This window comes from Lagenorhynchus albirostris, chromosome 3, assembly GCF_949774975.1.
Source record: "Lagenorhynchus albirostris chromosome 3, mLagAlb1.1, whole genome shotgun sequence".
NCBI lineage: Eukaryota > Metazoa > Chordata > Mammalia > Artiodactyla > Delphinidae > Lagenorhynchus > Lagenorhynchus albirostris.
In genome coordinates this window covers 105,971,604-105,999,243 of record NC_083097.1, presented here as the reverse complement: position 1 = coordinate 105,999,243, position 27,640 = coordinate 105,971,604, and the positions used below count along the sequence as shown (strand labels likewise).

At 38.9% G+C, this 27,640-nt stretch overlaps 1 protein-coding gene across 1 annotated transcript in view; it reads left to right on the top strand.

Moving 5' to 3' along the window:
• FBN2 (fibrillin 2) overlaps nt 1–27,640 on the top strand; it is a 231,120-nt gene that overhangs the window by 161,332 nt on the left and 42,148 nt on the right. The window contains exons 24-39 of the mRNA XM_060146231.1: nt 367–594; nt 1,421–1,546; nt 5,940–6,068; nt 6,844–6,969; nt 9,248–9,373; nt 9,817–9,939; nt 10,094–10,219; nt 10,544–10,669; nt 11,762–11,884; nt 14,182–14,304; nt 15,884–16,009; nt 21,455–21,577; nt 22,438–22,560; nt 24,928–25,089; nt 25,818–25,886; nt 26,339–26,464. Coding sequence (XP_060002214.1) covers nt 367–594; nt 1,421–1,546; nt 5,940–6,068; nt 6,844–6,969; nt 9,248–9,373; nt 9,817–9,939; nt 10,094–10,219; nt 10,544–10,669; nt 11,762–11,884; nt 14,182–14,304; nt 15,884–16,009; nt 21,455–21,577; nt 22,438–22,560; nt 24,928–25,089; nt 25,818–25,886; nt 26,339–26,464 — 2,085 coding nt within the window. The remainder of the gene's footprint in view (nt 1–366; nt 595–1,420; nt 1,547–5,939; nt 6,069–6,843; nt 6,970–9,247; nt 9,374–9,816; nt 9,940–10,093; nt 10,220–10,543; nt 10,670–11,761; nt 11,885–14,181; nt 14,305–15,883; nt 16,010–21,454; nt 21,578–22,437; nt 22,561–24,927; nt 25,090–25,817; nt 25,887–26,338; nt 26,465–27,640) is intronic.

Below are 27,640 nucleotides of genomic sequence, written 5' to 3'. Positions count from 1 at the left end.
ACTAATCACAGAATTGCTCATATTTCAGTGGCCCTAAAATATGCTAAAGTTATTTGTTCTTTCTGATGTCAGTGATACAAAAAAAGGATCATAGCTGATGATAAGAAGGAATCTTATCCCAAGGGAACCTTTTCTTCCTGAAGGTGTCAGGTGAGAATTAGGTAACACTGAAGGAGAACCCACCTGTTCTCTCTTTAAATGACTGTCATTATGGTATCCATTTCAGGAGGTCAGGGACTCTGTCTCCTGCTCATTAGTATGTCTCCAGGGCCTGGCCTCATCCCAGGGCCTAAGCAGGTATTTGGTATGTGAATGTTCAGTGCATCTTACAGCTTAATCTCAAACTGTGGTTCCCTCTCCCTGTAGATATCCGCATGGAGCAGTGTTACTTGAAGTGGGATGAGGATGAATGCGTCCGTCCTGTTCCTGGGAAGTTCCGCATGGATGCCTGCTGCTGTGCAGTCGGGGCGGCTTGGGGCACTGAGTGTGAGGAGTGCCCCAAACCTGGCACCACGGAGTATGAGACCCTGTGCCCCCGGGGGCCTGGCTTTGCTAACAGAGGGGACGTTCTTACTGGGAGGCCATTTTACAAAGGTAACCGTCAGCAGCGCATTTGGTCTCTCTGCACTAAAGCTCACCTTCCGCATTCTCTGAAGATTGATTTTGCCTTAAACATTTGATTTCCCACTTTATTTTCTTTGTTAAACAAAACATGCAACCAGCCTTATGGCCCAGGAGTATAAATCACCTGTACAAGTTGGTGTTGAAGTGAAGATACTAAAAAAGACAGCTAATCTCACTTTTCTTACAGCCTTCTACTGTACTGCTGCTTTCCTCAGCACAGCCTGATGAGATGCAGCCCTGATGTTGCAAAAAGTTCTCTATCTCCCCTAAACTTTACGAAACAAATAGAAATAAAAGGATCAGAACTGTTCAGTAAAAATACAGAATCTTTTTCACAGTTGACACTTCCTGTGTGGCATCAATGTAATCATTGAAAAATTTGATATCCCCCATTTTTACTTGAGTACATTCTTTTCCATCATGTTAGATTTTTAACTTAAAATGATGGACCTACCCTTTTATTTTTTAACATCTTTATTGGAGTATAATTGCTTGACAATGGTGTGTTAGTTTCTGCTGTATAACAAAGTGAATCAGCTATACGTATACATATATCCCCATATCCCCTCCCTCTTGAGCCTCCCTCCCACCCTCCCTATCCCACCCCTCTAGGTGGTCACAAAGCACCGAGCTGGTCTCCCTGTGCTATGCAGCTACTTCCCACTAGCTATCTGTTTTACATTTGGTAGTGTATATATGTCCATGCCATGCTCTCACTTCATCCCAGCTTAAGGATAAGCTGGACCTACTCTTTTATATCAACTGGCTCTACATTCCAGCTCTGTTCTGCCTGTAGATATCAATGAATGCAAAGCATTCCCTGGGATGTGCACGTATGGAAAGTGCAGGAATACAATTGGAAGTTTCAAGTGCCGTTGCAATAGTGGCTTTGCTTTAGACTTGGAGGAAAGAAACTGCACAGGTGAGACTATTCTTCTGTTGTACTGGGTAAACCTTGGCTCTCTTTCTTTTGCTATTGGGAAGTACTGCCTTTAAAAGCCCATCTTCTCACTAGGAACATGTACATTGTTCTTTTTATTTCCTTTTCCTGATGCCTAAACCACTTCTCCAGCAAACTTGTGAGAGAGCTGCAAAAGAGCATGAAAATAATATCTGTGCTACCTACAAGAACAGTATAACAATAGGATTTTCAGAATATATGAGTACTAAAGAATATAGCCATTAAATCAACACTTGTATAAACTTGACATTCTGTTACAAATTTTAAGGTTTGTAATAGAGAAGTTGTAACTTATTTTCCTCATCTGTGGGCAGTTTTCTTAATATTATGCTTCAGTCACAATCCATATCCATACCCTTATCCTTCTCTCTAAGAAAATACACAAAATTCCAAGTTTTTCTATTAGGTAATATAACAAATTATTCCAAACACTTGAAGTATGTCTCCAAGGTCTTGTTTTCAGAACTCTCGTTTTACATATCTTCTTTGGAATTTTCCCTTTTCTCCTGCCCCCACTACGCGTTCCTGATCTCCATTGAAGTGTCTCTCTTGACTTCTTCCTAGCTTCGTACTCCATAGGATCCTAGTGATTCACTCCTGGCCCTCCCCAGCCTAGACTATCCCCTGAGCATTTCACAACTATCCATCTGGTCTTGTGGAGTTCTGCCGTCTTGTCTTTCTGCCGTGCCTTCCATGCCGATCCCCGACTCCTAACCCCCTCACCACTGTTTTCTCCACTCGGGGCTGCTGAACTTGGTGGGGAGAGCCTGAGAAAAGGTGACCGAGGTCCCTGCATTTGCCCCCAACCTGGCCTTTGCTGCTGCTGAGCGATACTTGTATTCACCTCTTTACGTCCCTTAATAAATTTCTCTTAGTGGCACTTCTAAACCTCTTCTGGCTTACACACCCTCGTATCGCTATTCATTCCTTTTCTTCTTTATTGAAGTCAAACCTGATTGCCAGGACCCTTCTCACACACCCTCTTCTCTGGTATAAAATGTCCTTTTCCAGCCCTACTCTCTCCTCCATTTCCAGAGAAGGAAATGTGATGTTCTTCTGCAATTTTCCAGCGAAACTCTCTGCTTTCACTCTCCTTCCCTCTTTCTTCTCCAGGCCCTTCTTAGCGGAGTTCACTCCTCTCTCTCTGGCATCTCCCCCTCTTTACTGGTTTCTTTCCCTAGACCTGTAAACAAGTGCAGAGTGTCTCCTCAGCCCTCCTTTTCCCTCAAGCTACCATGCTCTTTTCCTACTTTCACCTCTCATTCCTCTCTTTTAAGTAACCATTTGCTTTGTAGCCCCTGAATGCTGACCTCCCTCCTTCAGGCACATATATATATACTCTTAAAAAACACCTTTGCCAAGTTCAAAAAAATCTTTCTCTCAGTGCATATTCTCCTTGACCTCTGGCCAACCCCCTCCTTGATTTTCTTCTCTCTTAGCTTCCATGGTATTTCCCGTCTGAGTTGTCCTATCATGACTATGATGTTCCATCTCTAATCTTCCCAGATTCTTCTTGTCTTTGGCATTTTCCATCCCTTGGGCATTTTCCAAAATCCTCTGCTTTCTCAACATTCTGCCTCTCAGAATTGCATCTACCATCACGCCTTTTTGGATAGCCTCTGTTGAGCTGACTCCTAGGTGCCATCTCTAGCTCTCTAGTCCTCCTGAGTTCCACTCCTGCATTTCTAACTTCCATCTGGACAGTTACTCTTTGTTTTCGTCTCCCTTTGTCCCACCCCCCTTCCTCTGCCTAGGGACTTCCTTGGATATATTAATAGTATCATTTCACTCAGGATTGAAGCCTCAGACTTAATTTTGACACCTCCCTCTCCCAATAGAAAAGTGAAAAAGTTATGTATATTCTTCCATCAAAATGGTTATTTCAAGTACTTGTACTATTTCTTCTACACTATTGCTGCTGTAGGTTCAGCTCCTCAGGAAACAGATTGAGCAGAGATTAGCAGGCACGAAGGTTATTAAGGATTGGTCTTGGGAGGGGGGGAAAGGAAGCAGAAGTGGGCTGTGATGCAGTCCCAATGTGGTCCTCAGCCCACCTGCCCCGGGAGCTCTGCATCTGGGAAGCACATCACAGTTGTCTTGATTAGGGCGGAGGGGCTAGGTGTTTATGTACCTGCATGATGAATCTTTGCATACATCTGCCCCAAGAAGGGGTGTGACTGTGAGGAAGGTCTGCTTAGCTGAGGTGCTTCCTGAAGACAGTTCTCACCTCAGGACTTTCTGCCAGCCGCAGTCCCGACAGCTGAGGGCAAGGACGCGTGAGTCCTTCCTTCTTGAAGGGGGACCTGGGCAGCACATCGCAGTCTCTACTACACTGCAGATTCCTCCAGCGTCTCCCACCCCAGTAAGTTTCCAATTAGATCCTTCATTTTCACAACCACCAGGTTTTTCATCCTAAAGCAGGGCTTGGATTGTATAACTTCCTGCAAAACAACTTCTATTGACTTAGATGATCCTAGACGTAGATAAAGAAGCTTTTCCAGTTCTGACTGCCCTGTTTTTGGTGTGAAATTAGCCAAGTCACTTAATGGCTCTGAAACTCAACTCGTTTATACTGTATAAGAGAAGTTTGTTGACAGCACTGCGGTGTTGTGGGATGCAATGTGAAAGGACAGTGGGACACGGTTGGCTGCCCTTCTTCACAGCATGTAAGGCCCATCTTCTGCTCCCCGCGCTGGCGCCCTCAGTAACCGTACCTATCTTACCTGTACTTGCACCCATTATCAGCCTCTCTATGACTTGATGTTCTCTGAAATGCATTAGTTTTCTTCATCTGTGCATTTTATCTCTTGCCCTTCTATTTATTCTACATCTTTAAAGTTAGAATTTCTATGCCATCTTCCAGGATCAGTTCAAAAGCCACTTCCTCCAAAATGCTAATTCTTAACAGCGAATAGCTTTCATATATACTGCCCTCTTTATGAGACAAGAACTGTTCTCAGCACTTCAGAAACATTGGTTCGCTTACTCCTATGAGGCAGGTGCTACTACATGCCCCATTTTACAGATAAAGAAACTAAGGCACAGAGAAATTAAGTGACTTTCCCAAGCCCCTACACCCAGAAGATGACAGAAGTGGGATTTGTGCCCAGTCATCTGGTTCCAGAGTTCATAATCTACACTATGCAGCTCCCACCACATCACATCAGCCAAAATCTGTCCCTCCTCTGCCATTGAACTTATTCTGTGTTCTTCATATGGCTCTCATCACCAGTTCCTAGATACTGATAGATAAAAATTAAGAGAATTAGTGTGCATATTATTACCTGCTTAATTGAATCAATCAATTTTGTTAAGACTTTTGTTTGAAAGAAAGTACCTGCATTTTTTCAGTATGTCCTGCAATTGGGAAAAATCAATAGAAAGAAAACAAAAGCTGGGAGAAAGCAGGGGCTGAGACTACCCTCCCTACCCCCCGCAAGAGAATGTGTGCAAATTAGCCATTTATAAATCCTGTGATAGAAAAACTTAAAAATTTAAATTCACGAGAATAAACAGATGCTGGCAAAAACATTTTTCCCACTCTGACAAAAATATTTAAGCAAGTCATGTTTTCTTAATCTTATTTTACAGACATACTGCTCTATTGAAAATCTTGATTTCAGGAATGGGAGATTTCTCAGAGAATCTTATTTTTGAGAGTCTAAGTGCTGCTATTAAAGATTCTTATTTACTGTAGTATGTAAAAATTGACAAACGCAAAAGCCCATCATTATCGTTTGTTTTTAATTTTAAAATTAAATCAGTAGGCTCTTCCGTCTGAATATGACGCAGAAACACAGTTGGGGCATATTCCACGGCCCTGCCATATAGGCGCGTTCTCCAGCTCAGGGTTCAGTGGTCACATCTGCCTCTGAGGCTGTCTCTGTGGCCGGCTAGCCACCCCTGCTCAGAGGCAGCAGCCCTCTCACGCCCGCACCAGGGGCGGACGTGGGCTAATGCAGCAGAACCAGCGTGGGCTTTGCGTTTTGCATGGGACTCCATCCATATGGCCACTGCTTCCTCGTTTGCCACCTGCCTTGGTCGGCTCATATCCCAGTTGCTTGGTTCATCCTTCTGTTATCATTTCTAAGCCACAAAGAGAAATCCACAATTCCAGAATTCTTAAGGACAAAAAGGGCCCCCTTGCCCATTGGCTGTGACAGTTTTGGCAGTTGGGGAAAGGAATATGCCTGCAGCCCTGTCCCCCTCGAGGTGACCTCCTGAAAACGCATCCTTCTACGCCTCGCCCCTGCTTCCTCTAGCACTTTTGCTCGGAAGGCCAAACCTCTCTGTTTGTTAACACCTTCTCATCTCACTCTGGTTTTCTGAATTTCTTTTAAACCCTGTGAACTAGACATTGACGAGTGCAGGATTTCTCCTGACCTCTGTGGGAGTGGGATCTGTGTCAACACGCCGGGCAGCTTTGAGTGTGAGTGCTTCGAAGGCTACGAGAGCGGGTTCATGATGATGAAGAACTGCATGGGTAAGCTGCTCGGGTCTGCAAACCGGTGTAGCACAGACTCCTTAGTGCGACCTTGGCCTGTCTCAGAGCTGTGAACAGCATGCTTGACAAGGAGCTGTGGTGAGAGAGAGAACAGATCTAAGTGTCAGACAGGATATCCGCTCCTCGATAGCTCTTGGGGAGCCCCAGGCCCTCGGTGCCTTAATGGCAGTGAGATATTGAGACTGGGTTCTGCTTATTTATAGAATCTGAAGTCACCACAGACTAACTGCTGAGGAGGGAGTCACTGAAAATGTATGGTAGTGGGTGGTGACCCCCAAATTTATATTGTCATGCGAATCCCATGTCCTTTTCCTTACTTGGGTATTATTACAAACACTCCTGGCATTGCCCACCTTTTAGCCCATCGTTTGATTTTTAGCAACTTATAGGACTCAGCTCATGGGATACAGAAAGTGATCAGTCTAAGAGTTTTCTTTCACTTTGATTAGAGATAGAGACATATGGTGTCTGGAGTTTAGAGTGATATAAAGCGAATATTGTTTATTTTTACCTCTCATGAGCCTGCTCATTTCATACAAGTAAAAGCCTTGATAGCTCACTATCTTTTCAGAGTAGAACTTTAACCTTTTATCTACTGATCATAAAGTGAGGAGAGCGTTATCCCATCTCTTACTAACCCATGTCTCATGTTTGAGTCACAATGACCTCAGATAATGAATCTTTCTCCCATGCTGTGTGCGTGAACGTTTTTTCCTCAGAGTTCTTTAATGGCTCTCACGTTTTTACCTTTCAGACATTGACGAATGTGAACGTAACCCTCTCCTTTGTAGGGGTGGCACCTGTGTGAACACTGAGGGCAGCTTTCAGTGTGACTGCCCACTGGGACATGAGCTGTCACCGTCACGTGAGGACTGTGTGGGTGAGTTTGTCTCCTCAGCACATAAAACCCTCCCAGTTCAACTGGTAAATATCATAAAGATCAGAGGTCATTCTCATGAACTGGTTGGTTTGGGCCTGTGAAATCTAACAGATTAAAATTTGGGAATTCAGAGTCTGTACATTTGGATTCAGGCTGTGTCTTTAGAAGATGCTTACCCCAGTTCCCCTCGTTTTCGTTACAAGCGCACTGGAAAGGACCCTGTGGGAGGGACCCTGTGTCAGGCCTTGTAGTTCCCTCCTCCGGGTCGGCTGGGATGGGACAGCTGCTCCCCTTGGAAGGGCTGCTCCCTGATAGTTTGCCTGTGTGCACACCTGTGCACAAGAATCCACTCAGTGCCCCGTGTCAGTCGTCACAGGGTCTGCTCACCTGTGTGTGAGCTCACGCTCCAACCCCCTCCTCACAGAAGCACTGAGGCCTCTTTACTGGCCCTGAGCTCGGGGATGGGGGGCGGAGGATGTAGGTGCGACCATGGCTGGTCTTGAAGAAGCGTTCCATAGGCTTTAAAGCTTTGATTTAGCCAGGAAATGTTTTCCTCACAGTAAGTCTTTCTTGAAAGTATAAGCAAATAAAAGTTTAAAATAGACAGATCCCATACCCCCAAATAAAAACATAGCTTGAGCACACCTCCCGACTACTCATGTATTTATTTATAACCCATATTTATATCGCTATGCTAATGATTAGGTGAATCTTAAATCATAGACCATTTTATTTATTTTTTAAATTTTTTTATTCAATGAAAGATTCTTTAAATTCTATCGTGCTTTACAATTCTCAGAAGTTTTGCATTCGTGTTTTTGTATAATCCCATAATAACCCTTTTTTTTTTTTTTAACCCCTACCCCTATCTTGCCCCTCCACCGTTTCCTCTCCCCACTGGTAACCACTAGTTTGTTCTTTGTATCTGTGAGTCTGCTTCTTTTTTCGAACAGACATTTTAAAAGGTGAAAGTTTTAAATATTTTTAATTCCACTTTAATAGTTCAAAAAGCTTTTTCACACAGATAATTACAGAATATTTATTCATGGTTGTGATACCAGTGATCCAGAATCTGTTTCTAAGTTCAGTTTATTTTGCTAATTAATTTTCATGGTTTTTTTTTTGTTTTTTTTTTTGCGGTATGTGGGCCTCTCACTTCTGTGGCCTCTCCCATTGCGGAGCACAGGCTCCGGACGCGCAGGCTCAGCGGCCATGGCTCACGGGCCCAGCCGCTCCGTGGCATGTGGGATCTTCCCGGACCGGGGCACGAACCCGTGTCCCCTGCATCGACAGGAGGACTCTCAACCACTGTGCCACCAGGGAAGCCCTTCATGGGTTTTATAGCTGAAAAAAAAATTCCCCTCAATGATATAATGTCCATTATAAAATATGTATTTTTGCATGTTCAATGAAATAAATATTTCATGATTATAAACATAAATCTGCCACATTGTCTTCTTAGTAATTTTGAGAATTTGGGGTGAATTTCTTGTTATATCTGATTTTTACCTTAGATTGTGTTTGACGGGTAACTTGTGTGAGGAAGTGTCACTCTACCATTTTCTTGCTCTTCTCTTTTTGCATTATTAGTACTAGTTTCTTCCACAGATCTTTGCAGGCGTTTCCTTTAAGGCATCTGCCCATCTTATAAGGGTTAGTTTACTTAAAAACAGGCAATATAATCTGTAATCCACCTATCCAGGCCCTGTAAACACAATGCCATGAAAAGTTAAAAACTGAGGGCCCTATTTTCAGCCCCTCTGTTTTTGGAACCAGCTGTCTTCCCTCAGGAACCTTCATGTTATTTAGACAACACGTAACCATCCAATTAAGACCAGCTGAGGGTGCCAGTGTAAATTCATAGATTAAGTATTAACAAGCTTTATTTCTGGCATGTGCTAGGTGGATGTGGTCTAATGTGGTACTCACTAGCCACACGTGGCTATTTAAATTTTATCAAAATTAAATAACGTTAAAAATTCAGTTCCTTAGTCACAGTATCCATGTTTCAAGCACTCAGTAACAGCTACATATTGGACAGCACAGATATGTAACAGTTCCATCAATGTAAAAAGCTCCACTGGAGAGCACTGTTGCAGATAGAACTAAGAGAAATATAGATTCTGGCATTTTCTTTGAATTGCTGCAAGAGACCATCTTACTTCCCCCTGAAGTAAATAAAGCCCTTTGGAGACCATTGCTCTGATGCTGCATGTTCTTGATACTTTAAGTGGTGTTGTGATTTCATAAAACATTAACTCTGTGTATCTTTTTATAGATATTAATGAATGCTCCCTGAGTGACAATCTCTGTAGAAATGGAAAATGTGTAAACATGATTGGAACTTATCAGTGCTCCTGCAATGCTGGGTACCAGGCCACGCCAGACCGGCAGGGCTGTACAGGTAAGGGTAGACCAGGCAGGTCTGGAAGTTGTATTTCTCAAGTCAGTGGAGGAATGCTTCTGGCACGGAATATATAGTGACGCCGATGGGAGTCCTTTGTCCTAAAAACAAATCTAAGAATGGGGGCAGATGCCATGGTTTGGTGGTTTTGCAGAGGAACCTTTGGTTTTATAATAAGAAACATCCTATATTTCTCTATATATTTCATCCTATATGGTATATCTGAGTTCTTTAATCTTAGGTTACAGGAGCTGAATGTCAAATGAAATGCTGTCTAAAAGGAAATGAGAGGAACTAAGAAAGGCTAATGTTACAATGATCAATCAACATGAAAAATCCAAAGTCACTGGAGCATTGTCTGTTTAAGAAGAAGTAGAAAAACTCTCTTTTTTTTTTTTAAGGCAGTATCTCTGACAAGTAACGTGGTGGCAATGTTTTTACAGATATTGACGAATGTATGATAATGAACGGAGGCTGTGACACCCAGTGCACTAATGCAGAAGGAAGCTATGAATGTAGCTGCAGTGAAGGTTATGCCCTGATGCCAGATGGGAGGTCGTGTGCAGGTACAGGAAGGAAAATACACAGACTTTGTACATCTGCTTAATCTTATCTTACAAATCTGGCTCCACATATTTTGTGTGGAACTGGATGGAAAAAAATGCATGAGCTTAATAAAAGTCATCCGTTTTTCATTTGATTTTGATTTTGTATCATCAGATATTGATGAATGTGAAAATAATCCTGATATCTGTGATGGTGGGCAGTGTACCAACATTCCTGGAGAGTATCGCTGTCTGTGTTATGATGGCTTCATGGCTTCAATGGACATGAAAACATGCATTGGTGGGTACCATAAGAACAGGATAAATATTTATGTACAGTGTGCACACACACACACACGCGCGCACCTAAGAAGAAAAGGCTTTTTTGGTTATTTTTAAAATTCAAACCATTGTATTAGAAGATGTGAAAGCCAAAAAGGAAGAATTATTTGAAAAAAAAATCCTTAAAGACAATATATTTATCTGTAATACTGTGTCCTGCAAATACATTATATTTTAAACGTTATTTGTGTATCTCATTAGTATGCTATTCAGTTTAAAAGATAGCTTTTGAATTACTAGAATAAACAAGTATTAACCAAGGTGTTGAAAATCAATTTCCTAGACGTGAATGAATGTGACTTAAATTCAAACATCTGCATGTTTGGGGAATGTGAGAACACCAAGGGATCCTTCATTTGCCACTGTCAGCTGGGATATTCAGTAAAGAAGGGGACCACGGGATGCACAGGTAGGTCTCAAGCTTGTATCCCCTGTGTTTCAGCTTCTTATATTTCAGAGGTTAACCTTCAGCATCATTTGTTCCCTGGAATTTCTTGTACTTTCACCCACACCAGGTTGTGACAGTTATGTGATGAGTAACTGGCCCAGAGCATGTGTGATGCGTTTGTCTCTTCTCTGTGGTAGATGAGCACGGTCTCCGCTACCAAGCCGCAGACCGGGCTGCGTGCTTGGTCACGGAGTGGGAGAATGGGTGTGGAATCTGGCCCCCATGGTTCTGATGTGCTCCTGGTAGCTCTTGGGGCAGCGTTCACTTTCTCCTGCCCAAACAGGAGGTATACGTAAGGAAGAAGCACCAAAAGACCTGGAGGAATCCCAGGTGTTTGCTGAGTTTTACAGTTCTTTTAAACTAACAAAAATTAATCTAAAACTTATATTTAGACTCTTTTCCTTCCTTTCTTTCCCCATCTTTTTCTCTGCTCTTCCCTCCTCTCTTTCCATTTGCTGTTGCCTTCTCTTCTCCCTGCCCAAATTTCCTCTCTTCGCTTTTTTTCTTTGTTCACCCCATTCATTTTATCTCTTATTCCTGTTCTCTACTAAATAGTTTTAGCCTTTTGAAGGGCGGATGGGGGTTGAACTCCCAGGGTCAATGCTTTGGGCCAAATGTCCATCATTGCTCAAGGCTTTAGTGTGGTATTTTGCTCAGGCCAGGTGGTGGGTGACTTAGACTGCAGCCTAGGCCTTAAGCTGACACCTCCAGGAAAGAGCAAGTAACGAAAGAAGAACTCTGCATGTTCATATGTATGTGTACCACATACACAGACACTATATACATAATACTGATAAAAGCATCTGGTCATTTTCCAGAAAACATTTCCAGTGATTATTTTTATATATTCTGGCTGGCAGTTTCTTTCAGGGAAGGCCTTGTTTGATTTGGATCATGAACTTCCAAATCCTGTTGGAGTCTAAACATATTAAAAATAAAAGTGACGTTAATGTTTTCTCTGTGTTTACTTTAAAATTTTGCCTATACAGAAATCTCTTGGAAATAGAATTAACTAGGTTGTATCTTATCTTCATATTAACTACGGTTTCTCAGATGTGGATGAGTGTGAAATTGGTGCCCACAACTGTGACATGCATGCCTCATGTCTAAACGTCCCAGGAAGCTTCAAATGTAGCTGCAGAGAAGGCTGGGTTGGAAATGGCATCAAATGTATTGGTGAGTATTTTGCAAATGTAAATAACCTTCGCTAAGACACAGAATCCCTAGAGGCTCTTCTTTGCACAGTTGTTAACCTACATACTTAAATAGGAACATGCCTCTTAGTTTCATTTATTCTCTTGAAAATTAAAGGCTGTCTTTCGTTGCAAGATAATTCTTGCCTAAGAGTTTCCTTTAACTTTGGTATAAATGATCAAATTACAACAGTATGCCTTGGCATCTGCTTTTTAATGTGGTGTTGTTCAGTAAAAATTATTTGATGTGCAGCCAGAAATCCAAACAGCTGTAGGATGAAACATGACTAATATATTTTTCCAGTTTTTTCATAGAGTAACAGTGAGATTTAAAACCCAGTGAAATAAATGAAGGGAATGAAACGATTTTTTTCAGATAACCTAGGTCTATAGTAAGTGGTCAATACCAGCTTCTTAATAGAAAATAGAATTCTTCTTCCAGAGAAATCTAAATGTCTTGGATTCCAAGAAGCCAGATTAGAAGGAGAATGTGAAGGCAGTTGCCATTCTCCAAGTTTTATAGTTCTTGACCAAAGTCTAATAAGTCCTTTATAGCTGTGAGGCAAGGAACTGGATTTTACCCTTGATGTCATTCATAGTGCTGCTTGGTACGTTCAGTGTTTTATGTGCCTCAACAATAAAGCATGTTGCAACTCGTAAAAATTATCCAGGTCTATCTAAAATACAAATTAAAGCACGCAAAACCGACCTCCCCATGATTACTCATTAAAACCTGATAAGCCTGCAGCAAGAATTAAAGGATAATTTTAAGATCTCTTATTAATAATATTAGTTAATTTGAATGTACTTTCTTACCTACTCAATTGTTTTATACTTGTCAAATGTTTATGAGCTGACTCCAGAATTTGAGTTAACATAGTTTTTAAATAACTTTGCTAAGGAAGGTTCTCTCACGGTGTCACTAAGTCCACTAGCTACCCACTTGAGTCCAGCCATTTCTCTATCATTAATCTCACAACTTTTCAGCTATATCCCCATTCCCAGTTTTCTAGTCCCATTTGTTTACTGTTTTTCCCTCCTCTAGCCTCTCTTTTTTTGTGCTTCTTGTCCATCTATCACTCTGGCCAGCTATCGAAAAATAGCCTGCCGCTAATACAAAAGATTTAACCATGTCCAGGCACCTCTACTCCAAAATGGCATCCAAATCCCTCCACTCCTTTCCATCTCCATCCCCCTGCTCTCATCACAACCGTTCTCTCTCTCAATCTGCCCCCCACCCCAGCCCTTTCTCTCCGTTAGCTGCTAAAAGAACCTCCTCATATGTTGGCGTACTCCCTCTCTGGTCCTCCCGCAATCCATTCTCCACATTGCAGCCAGGTAGATTTTTTAAACCGTGGATCTGATTTCTTCACAATTGTCATCTTAATCCATTGAATTTAGGATAAACTTCAGCTTCCTTCACATGGTTTACAAGACCCTATGGCATCTTCCCACTATCTCTCCAGCTTCACTTTCCTTCATCCCTGGTCTCCTACATTGTTCTTTGTCACTCTAACCTCCTTTAATTTTTGTCACATCAAAGCTCTTTTCCTTCTCAGTGTTTTCATACGTGCTGTTCCCTCTGCAAGGAAGACCCATCCCTACTTCTGTTCGCAGGTCAACTCTTGCTCATCCTTCAGATGCGAAGTTAACTGAAAATGACTTCCTCAGTGGAGCTTTCCTAATTCCTGCAATCCAAATTAGACACCCTTCTTATTTCCTTATACCTTGTAACTTTTCTTCATGGTACATGTATGACAGTATTAAATTTAATTGAATTCTCTGTGTTTAACATCTGTCTTTTCCACTAGACTAGGGGTTCCATGAGGTCAAGAATCATATCTTGGTTTCCTCATCTATAAAATGAACTTGAAAATTCTATGGTAATTTTCCTGCTCTGAAATTCAGTATTATCTTGAAAATTGACTCCTTTTTTAGTGATAAGGTAGCCAATGATAAAATTCACCCTCGGTAGAAATCGGAAAGAAATCTAGGCCTGGTTTTCTTTTAAACATTATAATTCTAGTTGATTAGACAGCTCACAAAACGCTTGAACTAATTATTTTGGCCCATGTTTGTAGCATGAACACTTTGGATCATAGGTCTGAGGTCTTAGAAAATTATATAGAACTGCAACTTGACCAGTAAACTAAAATACATTCCATTTGGCCAGTTTGGGGCCAGTTTACATTTAAATTAAGACAAATGAAAATCTTCCTGGGTGTTTAAATATTCCATTTTCATTTCTGAACTTTATTGCTATGTTCTCTTGACATGCAGATCTGGACGAATGTTCTAATGGAACCCACCAGTGCAGCATAAATGCTCAGTGTGTCAATACCCCAGGCTCCTACCGCTGTGCCTGCTCCGAAGGGTTCACTGGAGATGGATTTACCTGCTCAGGTGGGTGAGGTCCTGATTTTCATGCAACACTCTGTATGTTTTCATCATCAGAAGAAGACTGTAGTTAAAGGAGGCTGAAATCACTACCTCTGCTTTTACACTTGACTTAAGGTGAATATGTATCTTTTGCTTACATTAAACACAAAAACCTGGAAAATTTTTAAAATAATGGCATTTATTACTATCATGTACTCTTAGTGACTGTCATTTCCTTTTATTCATTAATTAACATAATGGTCAAAAATACAGGCTCTGAGTCAGACCATCTGGATCCAGATCTTGCCTGTGCTGCTTACTGGCCATATAGCCTTAAGTGAATGACTTAACCTGTGTGTCCTTAGTTTCTCCATTTTGAAATGGACATGGTGGTAATAATAATAATAAATACTATTTCCCTTTTTCTTTTATATCATTGAATGAATGACATGTTGGGAAAACTATACAGCTTCTTAAAATAAAATCTATGACCTACCCAATCACTGCTATTTATTGTGTTTATCAAAATCTCAGTTTATCACATGGTATTGAAAGGATTAAATGGAATAATACAAGTAAAGAGCTTAGAAACATGCATCATAAGAGCTTAATGAATGTGAGTAAATTCACTCTGCATTCCTTGAGGATAAAACATCCACTTATTATATTCACGTAAAAGACTAGATCATCTTGCTGGACATAAAGAATGATACTTTTAAGCTTGAGAGATAGGTGTTTCTCAGTTGAATTTCAGTGCACACTTTAAACCCCAAATTAAAAGATAGTTTTTTCTAATTAGTGACATCAAAAACACAGACTTACAGTTTTCTAATGCCTCTTTAAGAAAACATGTTTATTCAGTTGTAAAGCTTCCTTACTTTTAAACCTTGGGTACTGCATCTTTCTTAGCATGTCTCTGCACCGTGGTGTGAGGGCAGGGGCATGGCTTTGGTATCAGACACAGCTGGACCTAGACCCTGGCTTAGCCGCAGACTAGATCACTGTGACTCCCAGGCATCAGTCGCCTCCTCTTAGCCTCGGGTTCTTCCTCTTGTAAACCTCACAGGGTTGGTGAACTAAGTGAAAACATGAACGTCAGGCAGCTAGCACACTCCTTGGCAAATGTTAGGCCCTAAATATAAGAATATTTTAATGAGATTATAATGGCATGAAAGAAACTTTCCTCACTCCCTTAGAGTGTCCCTTACTTGCTTAAAAATACTTAAACTAGTGAAAAAGTTGTTCATTTTAATACTGTAATGTTTTCAAATGAATTAACACCATTTTAAGATTAATTCCAATGTTCTTGGTTATATCTAAATGATGTTGGTGTAACACAGATGCATCAAATTAGCATTAAAGAGAACTGAGACAGATGTGAGAGACACCTCGTTCCTCCTGTTTATCATAATGGAATTGAATGTTAGGGCATAAACAGCTCTGCTATCAAGTTGTATACCCTTATTTAGGTGTATATGGATAATTGTTGTTTGATGTTAATGAGCACTAACTCAAGCCAGTGAGACTGGTTTAGTTATAGAGCAAAGAAAAAAATGTCATGAGATTTGGAACTTAATAGAGATGTAATTTGCTCCTTCTACAGATGTTGATGAGTGTGCAGAAAACATAAATCTCTGTGAGAATGGACAATGCCTCAACGTCCCGGGTGCATATCGCTGCGAGTGTGAGATGGGCTTCACTCCAGCCTCAGACAGCAGATCCTGCCAAGGTGGGTCACCAGGATTCCAACTCATTTCCAAGTTGGATCAACTACAACAAATGAAACCACAAAAAGGGCTGAACAGGCTCCACCTGGAAGCAGAATACACAGCACATGCTGCACACATAAAAGTCATTTGTTTAAGCATGGATTATTTTGCCGAATGAATAATGATGAAGGTGGCTTTCATCTCTTATGAAGTTTTCCTGGCCAAGAGCCAAGAGTTGGAACTTTGGCTTATTCGTTTTTTTTTTTTTTAACTATTTCTTTTTTTATCACTAAATGAATGAAATGTGGATAAACTGTTCAGCTTTTAAAATATATTGTGTACCTCAATCACTGCTATTTAATGTGTTTATCAAAATCTAAGTAGCTCATTTTTGGCATTACCTTTATGCTTTAGTCAACTGTCTGTATGTCTGGGACTGGAAGTCCTCTTCAGGGACTCATCAAGAACTACACCTTTTGCTTAATAGTCATGTCTCCTGCCTCTAAGTTATGACATCACCTACTTTCCTAGAAATGGGACTTCGTGACTAGTGTGATATCTTTCCAAGAAAAAGAATTTGGATTTTCTTTTACATTAGAGACTCAATTCACATTACATAGAGTTTGGGCCATCATTGTGTTCATAAAAGTACGTGAAAATGTAAATAAAGGAGAAGGATTGAAAACAATTCATATGCCATAAGGTTTTAACAAAATTAGTGATTCATAGAAAACCTTAAAAAAAAACTCAGGCTAACTGCTAGCAAAGATTATAAAATGAAACCAGATTATAGGCTTTCCCTACATGAGTATCAAATCAAATGAACAGAAATAGTAAATGCCAGCGTGCGCGCGCACACACACACACACACACACACACACACACACACACACACACACTCTTCACCAGCATCAAGCAAACAAAAATTATGCAATCTGGGGTAGCTTGGAGTAGAGCCTGACTCTGCCCCACCACCAGAAGTGTCACTGAAGAAAGAAAGTGTGCCTAAAAGATCATGGCAATTTCCATAAATATCTACCAATTTGAAGAGAATCAGAATGAGAGAATGAATAGTAGGCTCTGGGAAGATGATATTAGGAACTGAAAGTATTCATGCTTCTACTTTGACCTGCTAGGTTGGGCAGAACCTAAACCATTTTATACAAGGCATCTGTAGAATGAGCTTTATTTTTTTCCTAGTCCTGTTTCCTTCTAAGCATTGAAGTCAATTAGTAGAAACTGTGAGTCAATGTGTTTATGGAATTACATGATTTATTACCCACGTCAGCTTGACAAGAATTGGTGGGAAAAGGGACAAGTTAGCAATAGCCAGACACATTTGCCAACATAAAATTTCAAAATTAATCCTTTATACATAAGACAGCATTTCCCTTTCATAATTCTGTTCCATTATTTGTGGCCTAGGGTCTTCCAAAACTTCTTGCAGAACCTCCCTCAAGGTGATGCTAAATAGTTTCTGTTTACTGTACTTCCTTCTCATGTTGGCTTTCCCAAAATATGTTGTTTCCATGGAGAGAAATCCCAGTTGCCAGGGCACCTGAGAGTGGCACACATGTAGCTCACCCTTTGCTCCATTTAACCAGATGCCAACTTTTGAGATCCACAAAATGCAATTCCATGGTTCTGCCTGTTTCTCTATGGTTTTGTCTTCTCTCTTTCTATGAGATCTGGCACATTTAGACAGTTTATCCTGAATTTATTACTTTAATTCCTTGATATTTTCCCATCTTATTATAAATTGATGCCCCTTTGAATTGATCCTCTAAGCAACATTTTCCACTCAGCATCTACCTCTAATCATAAATTCTCAGAATTTCTATAGAGTTTAAAAAACTGCTGGAGTTGGCCATTTCCCAGTATTCTTCACCAAAATGGGAAGGTACAGAACCTGCAAGAACCTCCTCAGGGACAGGTTAGGACTCCATCAGATGGAGTAAACCCAGATACAGAGCATTTAGTATGATTTCCGAAGAGAGAGCAGGGCCCAGGTTCACCAACAAAGAGCACACAGAGCCCAGTGGAGGTCCTCCCATCCGTATTTCTCCTCTTCCCCCACCTTATGAAACTCTGGGCCACAGAATAGAAGCTATAATGAAACCCATACCCCAAGCTGTCTTCCAAAGAAAGCCCAAATCAAAAAAGAAGGGAGGATGTCGAGAAGCTCCATCTAAACTGTATCTCAGAGTACAGTTGACACTTGAATAACATGGGGGCTAGGGACACTTACCCTCAGCATGGGGAGAAATCTGTGTATAACTTGTAGTCGGCCCTCAGTGTTCACAGTTCTCTGCATTAGTGGTTCCATGTCCACACATTTAACCAACTGCAGATAGTGTAGTTGCACTACATACGCTGTAGTATTTACTATTGAAAAAAATCCATGTATAAGTAGACCTGCACAGTTCAAATGTATGTTGTTCAAGCATCAACTGTATATAAAACTCTTGAAAGAGCTGACCAAGTAATGTGTAAACAAACTGAAACAACAGTAACTGTGCAGGTGTTCTATGGAAACAACAACAACAAAAAAAGCATACAAAAAGCAGATAATCAATCCAGAGTAGAGGAAAACTACTTAAGGAACAAGAGCAAATTTTGCATAGGTATATTGTACCTCAGATAACCTTAATAAAAACATATGATTGAACAAGTTCAAAGTGATTATAAAAACAGAAAAAAAAGACAAAAAGAGATACTGCAGAGTTAAGGGAAACAAAAAACGTGGACCAGTGCAGCAAAATAAGAGAACAATTAAATAGACACAGCAAAGAACAGAGGAGATGAAAATGTAATTACTACCATAGAGAATGGACGTGAGATAATCACAGTGAAAAAAAGGGGGGAGAGGATAAATTAACACTATTAGAGAAAAGACAAAGACCATAAACTTAAGTATAATGGGTGTTTCTGAAGTGAAGAGTCCCTAAAAATTGAATAGAAAAAAAGTATTAAACAACCAAACATTTTCCTGAAATAGAAGAAGGAACTGAATATACAGAAAGAAGTAAATCATTTTTATTTAACCTTATTGAATTTGTCAACTTAAGTAATAAGAGATTCTTCAAACTGCAGATAGAAAAGGCAAGTCATGAACAAAACAAACATTCAGTACCAACACACATTAGAATGCTGCCCTCACAGTTATAAGGACACATGTGACAAGAAAGCTATACCTCAGAGTTAGTTAATTATAAAGACAATAGACAGGGCTTCCCCGGTGGCGCAGTGGTTAAGAATCCTCCTGCCAGTGCAGGGGACACGGGTTCGAGCCCTGGTCTGGGAAGATTTCACATGCCAAGGAGCAACTCAGCCAGTTGCACCAGCAACTGAGCCTGTACTCTAGAGCCCACGCGCCACAACTGCTGAAGCCCGCGCGCCACAACTGCTGAAGCCCCCGCGCCTAGAGCCCATGCTTTGCAACAAGAGAGGCCACCGCAATGAGAAGCCTACACACCGCAATGAAGAGTAACCCCTGCTCACCGCAACTAGAGAAAGCCTGCGCGCAGCAATGAAGACCCAACACAGTCAAAAATAAATAAATAAAATAAATAAATTTATTTTTTAAAAAAAGACAATAGACATATCCTGACAAGTGAAATAATTCAGAAACAAACCACCTGTGGGATCTCCCTTCTTGTCTTGGGCAAAACAAAAACAAAAACAAAAAAAACACACAACTTATCAGCAATGAAAAACAGCCAATCAAGAAGTAAATGGAGAAGTGACAATAAAAACATTGTTTCCTTTAAAGAATTAGTACTAAATGCTGTAGAGATTATGGTAAATGCCATGAACATTTAAAAAGTGAAAATAATATGAATAACAAAAATGAGTTGGAAACATATGGATGCTAATTGTTAATCATCATTGTATAGAATCCATTAATACTGTCTTAAAATTGTGTTTGAATTTTAACATAAAGCCAAAAGATGATACAGTTTTAGTGTTTTCATCAATTCTTACCATTAGAAAGCATTTTAGAAGATACTGAGATAATGAAAAATTGATCTGATGCATGGAAATTGTTTCAGCTTTACTCTCTGTGAATATGCACTGAGAAATATCAATGTTTGGAATGGTGTTCATCCAGTTACAATGATAATTCTGGATAGAAGCATTTTTGAGTGATTTTTGTTCTTGCTATCTTATTTTCTGTGTTTCCTATCTTTTCTGTTTCCTATCACCACTTTTCTGTATTGTTCAAATTTCTGAATATGCATCAATTTTATAAAAACAAGGCAGTATTCTCTTAAAATACCTTATTCCACGCAACTTTTACTTTATTTAAATGGAAGTTATTTCTAATAAAGTTCACTTAAAAGTAAAATGCATATGCAGAAGGCTGATAATACAATTCCACTTCAATTTATAGATTAACACAACTCAATTATAAACTAACTTAATGAGTCTTTACTGATTTATATAAAAAGAATAACATTGTTTATTGCCCCAACACAAGTAAAGAAAACTTTACACATCAATTGAACTTCTAGACACAATTTGAACTATACTTTAAATATAAGATAGTTGCAATGCTTTATTTTGACAATCATAAATGACCAAAAGACCCATTTATACTTAAGATATAACTGTCTCAAGACAGCATTTTAGAATGACTTGTCTAGTCTAGCCTAAAATGGCATGCCTGGTCTGCATTCTCAGGATATGAGGTAATTTGTGTACAAAAATGTCCATCCTCTTCCTATGAGTAGAAATACAGATTACTTCTACAGCTGTACAGGCACACTATGCCTTCATTTTCATACGAATGAGGAGTAATAACTTCTTGTTTATTTTGGGTTAAAGCTTCATGGAAGACTTTCATAAACTGAATTTATGATTTCAGTCCAATAGAGATATCTTAATGAGATTTGGAGGAATGTGGGGCAATGGATGATCTTATTACACACTACTGGGAAAAAACTTCTTTCCCTGTTTATAACTGACTTTATTATAACAGATCAGATTACATAACAAGAAAGAAGTTTAAAAAATTAAACTTAAATAATTTAAAAGATATATTTAATATTTAAAATATTTATGTTGTATATTTTGTATGTTGTAGATGTTTATAAAACATCTGTTTTCACTTAATTATTATAATCTTTGAATTTGTTTTTATCTTTAATTTTTTACAATCTTATTCCTTTAACACGTTCATATTTAATTTCTAAAAGGTTTTTATGCCCTAGGCCAATTTTTTTCTGAAGTATTTTACAGGTCAAGACAGTAAAATACTATCAATAAAATAAGATAATATTCTTTCATATTTCTGACCCATATAAACATTAGTTGCTTGCCATTTATGTGACATCTTTGGTCAAAGAAAAAGAAAATTTTTTGCTGCATAAAAACATCTGAGGAGATAGAATAATTTATTAATGTCATACAGTAAATCTAAATGTCTTTGTAATCAAGAGATTACTATTTTTTTTAATCTCCAGATATCGATGAATGCTCCTTCCAAAATATTTGTGTCTTTGGAACATGTAATAATTTGCCTGGAATGTTTCATTGTATCTGTGATGATGGTTACGAATTGGACAGAACCGGAGGGAACTGTACAGGTATGGCCAGTTAAGGGCTTAATTGTGTTCTTATTAGTTGAAATGAACATTTTGTGCTAGATATAGAAGTTCCTCAAATTTCTGCTTAGCCTGCTATGCCTTGGGCTATGCATTTTTTTGAAAAAGAAAATTACATTCTGATACATTTATTGTTTTATTATTTTTTTATTAATTTTTATTGGAGTATGGTTGCTTTACAATGTTGTGTTAGCCTCCACCACACAACAAAATGAATCAGCCATACACATACAGATATCCCCTCCCTTTTGGACTTCCCTCCCATTTAGGTTACCACAGTGCATTAGGTAGAGTTCCCTGTGCTATACAGTATGTTCCCATCAGTTGTCTATTTTTTACATAGTGTCATAATGTATATGTGTCAATCCCAGTCTCCCAATTCCTCACACCCCACCCCTTTCCCCCTTGGCTGATACATTTATTTTTAACTATTGAATGGATCCATTGTAATATAAACAACTTAATATTAAATATCCAACACGAAATTAGTAAAGTATTTCTTTGTATGTATTTGTGATGTCCACATATATGTACAAATATATAATACATATGTTTAAGTTTAATTAAACAAAGTGATAAAATGTTTCTCTTCAGAATTGCAACGTTTCATTATAATTTATTTATTAAGGATATTAAATGATATCATCATGAATACTGTGTGACTGATCTATGGAAACTGCTTTAGGTGTATAGAAGTATTTCATTTTTATTTCATTGTTCTGAGTCCCTCCTAAAGATTTTTAGTCTACTGACTTGCAAACTTTCCACCAAATTCTTCGGAACAGCAGTATGCACAAGGAAAGTAAAGATGTTAATGTGGGCATTTTAAATGTTTTTCCTAGATATTGATGAATGTGCAGATCCAATAAACTGTGTGAACGGCCTATGTGTCAACACTCCTGGTCGCTATGAGTGTAACTGTCCACCCGATTTCCAGCTGAACCCCACCGGTGTGGGTTGTGTTGGTAAGCAAAAGCTATATGAAACAAATGAATAGAAGTACATAGAGTTAAATACTCATACTCTCTTGTGATGACCATTTACTACAATTAACTTGAGAACAAAATAGTAGTCCTTTACCTGAAGAAACTCTAGATTACCAAAATATATGGTCACTTTTATCCTGCTTATCTTCCAAGTCATATTTTGAAACAGGAATTTTTGAGACATCTGCTCCCACCACCTCCTCTCACAGACTTGAGAACCAGGGCCCTAGAGGTGCAGTCATTTGTTCAAGGTCTCAGAGCTTGCACATGGCAAAGCTGAATTCAGCAGTGTCCCGAGTTGCCTGGCTCCCTGTCCAGTACATTGGCCAGGACAGATGTGTTTGAAATGTGGAATCAGTTTTACAAAATGAATATGTTTCAGGTTTATGCATGACAACTGACAGGCAAGCAGTTAATGGCATTTATAGGACCATTTCAGGTGTATATTTTTTCAAAACCAAGAAAATACAGAATAAAATTTGAGTTAGCTATGATTAAATTCCCATTAAAATTTCTAGTAAGGTTGTTTGTGCCTTTTTCTTCTACAAATTATTTTCAAAATGACTTACAAATATAAAAAATTAAAAAGGTTTACTGGATGCATATGGCAGATAACAAGGACTGTTTTTCCTGATACCGAAGGCTAAGAATATGCAAACTCTGTGAACCAGCAGCTCCTCTCTGGGCTTTAGATATCAAATAAAGTAACTTACAGGCCCATACGGAAACGTAAGGAAAAATATTCAGTGCCTCATTATTTGCAGTGGCAAGAATTTAGAAGCCATATTTGGAGAGTGGATAGATTGAAAAAGAATCACAGCTGAATACTGTGGAGTTGACGGATTGGATGTTATAAAGATGGAATGAGGTATACGACAAAATACCATTTATAGAAATTTAAAATTTGCACACGAAAACAAAAATACAATTTTGCAGGAGCAGAGACCAGAAGAATAATATTAAACACATTCATATGGTTGGGTAGGGGATGAGGAATGAGAATGGAGAGCAGAGATAAAAGAGAGAGAATGGGAGGGAAGGAGGAAGGAAGGATGAATGAATACAGCCTAGTAAGAGCAGAACCATGAGTTAACACCTCTGTCTGCACCGGAGTCAGCAACAAAAACAAAACCAAAAAAAAAAAAGAGAAAAGTAAAATAATAAAAAGCTGCCAAAGTGATTATAATGTGCAGCTGGAGATGAAAACTACTTGGTAGACTGTAATAAGGACTTTGGATTTTACTCTGATTGACGTGGGACACCACTGGGAGTGGCCTGGGCTAAGGTAATGCTTCTGAAGGATGACTCCGGCTATGGTGGGGAAAATAGACTATAGTTGGGTCCAGAGATGAGTTAGGAAACAATTGCAATAGTCCAGATGAGGGATGATGGTGGCTTGAACTCAGGTTGTAGTGATTTAGAAGCAGTGGTAAGTCATCAGAGTCCAGATATATTTTGAAAGTAGTGTTGACAGACCTTATTACTGCATTGAATAAGGCATGATAGTAAGGATTCAAAGTTTGACTGCAAGGTATAGGGCCTGAGCAATTAAAAAATTGGAGTTTCCATTTATTGAAAATGCAGAAGCCTGGGAGAGGATTGGAGCAGGTTTTGTATGTGGAGGAAAGAGTATCAAGTGTTTGATTTTAGACGTGTTAACTCTAAAATACCTTAGATATCTAAGAGGAGAAATCAAATACTAGGCACATGGCAGAAAGATCTGAGTTCAGGGGAGAGGTGAAAGATGGAACCACAAATTTGATAGTATTTAAAGTCATGGAACTAATGAGGTGATCTAGATGGTAATTATGGATAGAGACAAGACAAAGGCTGAGATTCATTGATCTCTTAAGTAGCCTCCCTAAAGTTGTTACAGACTAGCTTTCCCAAAACCTGCAAAACTCAATGTGCAAATTGAAACTAAACTGTGGGAGAGTGGAGATTATGGGGAGGAGAGGAAGGAGATGGCGTTATCAATATTTCAGTGATAGGATACATTGCTTTAAATTAACATATTGGATTTCACTCCCTTTATTGATAAACTCATGCTATAGATTGATTATAGGAAACATTTTTTGCAATCATATTATTAAAGGTCCAGAATGTCCCACATGAGTAATTGCTTACTATCTTGTTTGGTCCATGATCTATATGGATGTCTAGATGTAGGAAAGTGTAATTTATTTAATTCCTGCAACTCAGTTTTGAAAAAGTTTAAAGCAAGAGATTATTCTGTTCTGGGGATTAATGTACAGAATTTGAATTTCATCATTTGAGTGACCATTCTCCAAAACAGGCATTCTTACTCTGATAAGGACAATTTTAAGTTCCTGTGTTGCCCTGCAGACAATCGAGTGGGCAACTGTTACCTGAAGTTCGGTCCTCGGGGCGACGGGAGTCTCTCCTGCAACACTGAGATTGGGGTGGGCGTCAGCCGCTCCTCCTGTTGCTGCTCTCTGGGGAAGGCCTGGGGGAACCCCTGCGAGACCTGCCCCCCTGTCAATAGCAGTGAGTATGGAACGGAACAAGAGGAAAGAAACACTGGTAGCTGAGCACTAGCTACCATTTTCTTCTGGTGCTAGGGGGTGGGGGAGGTAGTGAGGGTCAAAACTTTGAATCTGGACTACTTTCAATGATTGTACTGAAACCAGCCAAGAGTGTGTCATATAAAAGGAATCTGAATTCCTCTCTTCTTACTGTTTTTCTTGATAATGCTAAAAAGAAAAAACAGTTTTTAACCACAATCCAATATGAATGATGATAATATCAGTTCTCCCTGGTGTCACAGATAAAGACCATTCCTGGTTCTTTTCCACAGTTGTTTTAGTTCAGGTTCATAGGTGAGTTGTATTCCTCAAGTCCAGTCATATTATGTCTTAAATTGAAATGTATGTCCTGATATGAACATAGGTGAAACTTTTGAATTGTTGAGTCTTTTAGTTTTTATTTACTAGCCAAAAGGGTTGTGATATAAATTATCTGAAAATAATCTTTTTCTTTAATTAAAAGCAAATGGGTTTTGTTATTCTGCTTTGTATATAATTTATGAAGTAATCATCTTATTTCAAGTAAAATGTAATGTACTTTTTAAAGATAATGTATTTGAAAAGGCACTAAGGAAAATATAGATACACCCCTTAGGATATGCGCTTTGAGCCTGGCAGTTGTTAAGTGCTAATTCACTGTCAGCCTCTTGCACACAGGTATCAAATTTCTTTTTTTCCATTGTTTTGCAGCTGAATATTACACTTTGTGTCCTGGAGGTGAAGGCTTCAGACCTAACCCCATCACAATCATCTTAGAAGGTGAGCATACCTCTAATTGTCACCAGATTTAAACAAGGTAAAGAATTTACTTTAGAGCAAATCTGGTAGAAAAGTTAGTGTGGAACAGTCCCAACAAGATTATTTTGCAAAATTACAGATGAATAATTACCAGTCTGATGAATAACCATTTGTAAATCAGAAAGATTTGACCCATTGCAGTGACCTGATGTGTGATTGTTCTGCAGAGAAACTCTTTTTATAATTATCCGCAACTTTAATCATCCTCAGCTTGCTGTAATTACTCTTCTCAGATTATAGCAAAGTTCCATGACAAAGCCAAGAAAATTCATGGTCAGAATAAACCTCTCATCTAAGTGTGCATTCACTTGGATGTGTGGAAGTCTGCAGGTCTTACAGTATCACACGTTTGAAAGCTCTCATAGTAACTCTTATCTTTCATGATGGTATCTGAGCTGTCTCCCCTTTTGCAGATATTGATGAATGCCAGGAGTTACCAGGTCTCTGCCAGGGTGGAAACTGTATCAACACTTTCGGGAGCTTCCAGTGTGAGTGCCCTCAAGGCTACTACCTCAGTGAGGAAACCCGCATCTGTGAAGGTGAGATAAATTTATACCTAAAAATTATTAGTGCTATTTAAAACAAAATTACTGGTCAGGACTGGAGAAAAAGGGTCCATCTTGAAATTTTATCAAAGGATATGTTGAGACTGGTTCATAGCTTTTTTCTTTTCCTATCAGTGCTGCTAAGTTGTATGATGATAGATAAATTAATTTCCAGATTATTTGCCACAATTTACCATTATTTTTCTCTGAGTAAATGGGTTGGTAATAAGTGGGGGAAGCTGGAATAATATGAAAACATTCAGTATCAAAATAAGTTATTAGTTCAAATACCAATAAGTTATATTTTATATAGAAAAATAGATAAGTTTCAATGCAACCATTAGGCTAATATTTTCAGTAACTTTTAAATGTTGGACAACATAGTATGAAGCAGTTCAAAGGTTATGCAAATGCCTTTCTTGGTTCCATCCCCAACTTCTCACATGGCGGTGTAATCATCCTTTTAGAGTCTGTCTCCCCACTAAACTGGGAGCTTCTTGAAGCAAGATCCACATCTATTTCATCTTTATAGCTACAAGTTCTAGCTTACAGTAGAATCTCAGTATTTATTTATGGAATGAATGAATGAATGCTTCTAAAAAATGAACCTTAAACATGTAATGTAATTGTTTCCATTATAACCTTTCTTTTGGAACATGTTAGATAAATGCATCTGGAAGAAATATGATTTAATAAGGAGAATTACCCAGCAGCTGTGCTACTTCTAGAATCTCTGAATGGGTGCTAATTTGAAAGGAAAGCCTTTTTAATTTTAAAGAAAGAGGCTTTTCTAACTGCATTCAGTTTAAAGTTGACACTAATATTTGGTTTTCAATGACATAAGAGGAAAGTAGCTTTAAAGCAATTCCATTTGACGAATATGAAATTTCAATTAAAAAGTATAGATGCCATTTAAGTTATTTTTTGCCACTTCGGAATAGTTTATTTTGATCATCTTTATTTTTGAATGTTAGGTTTTTATTCTTCAGAAGGACATGTTTTATATCATGTAAATGCATATTTGGGGGCATTTCCTATGTAATTGCTTTAAATTCTAAATTTTATAAAAATAAGATAAATTCTATAAAAACATGAATTTGGGGAATCAACTATATGCTTTGTTCAGTAGTTTAAGTGATATAAATTCATGGGGAAAATATTTACTAATTA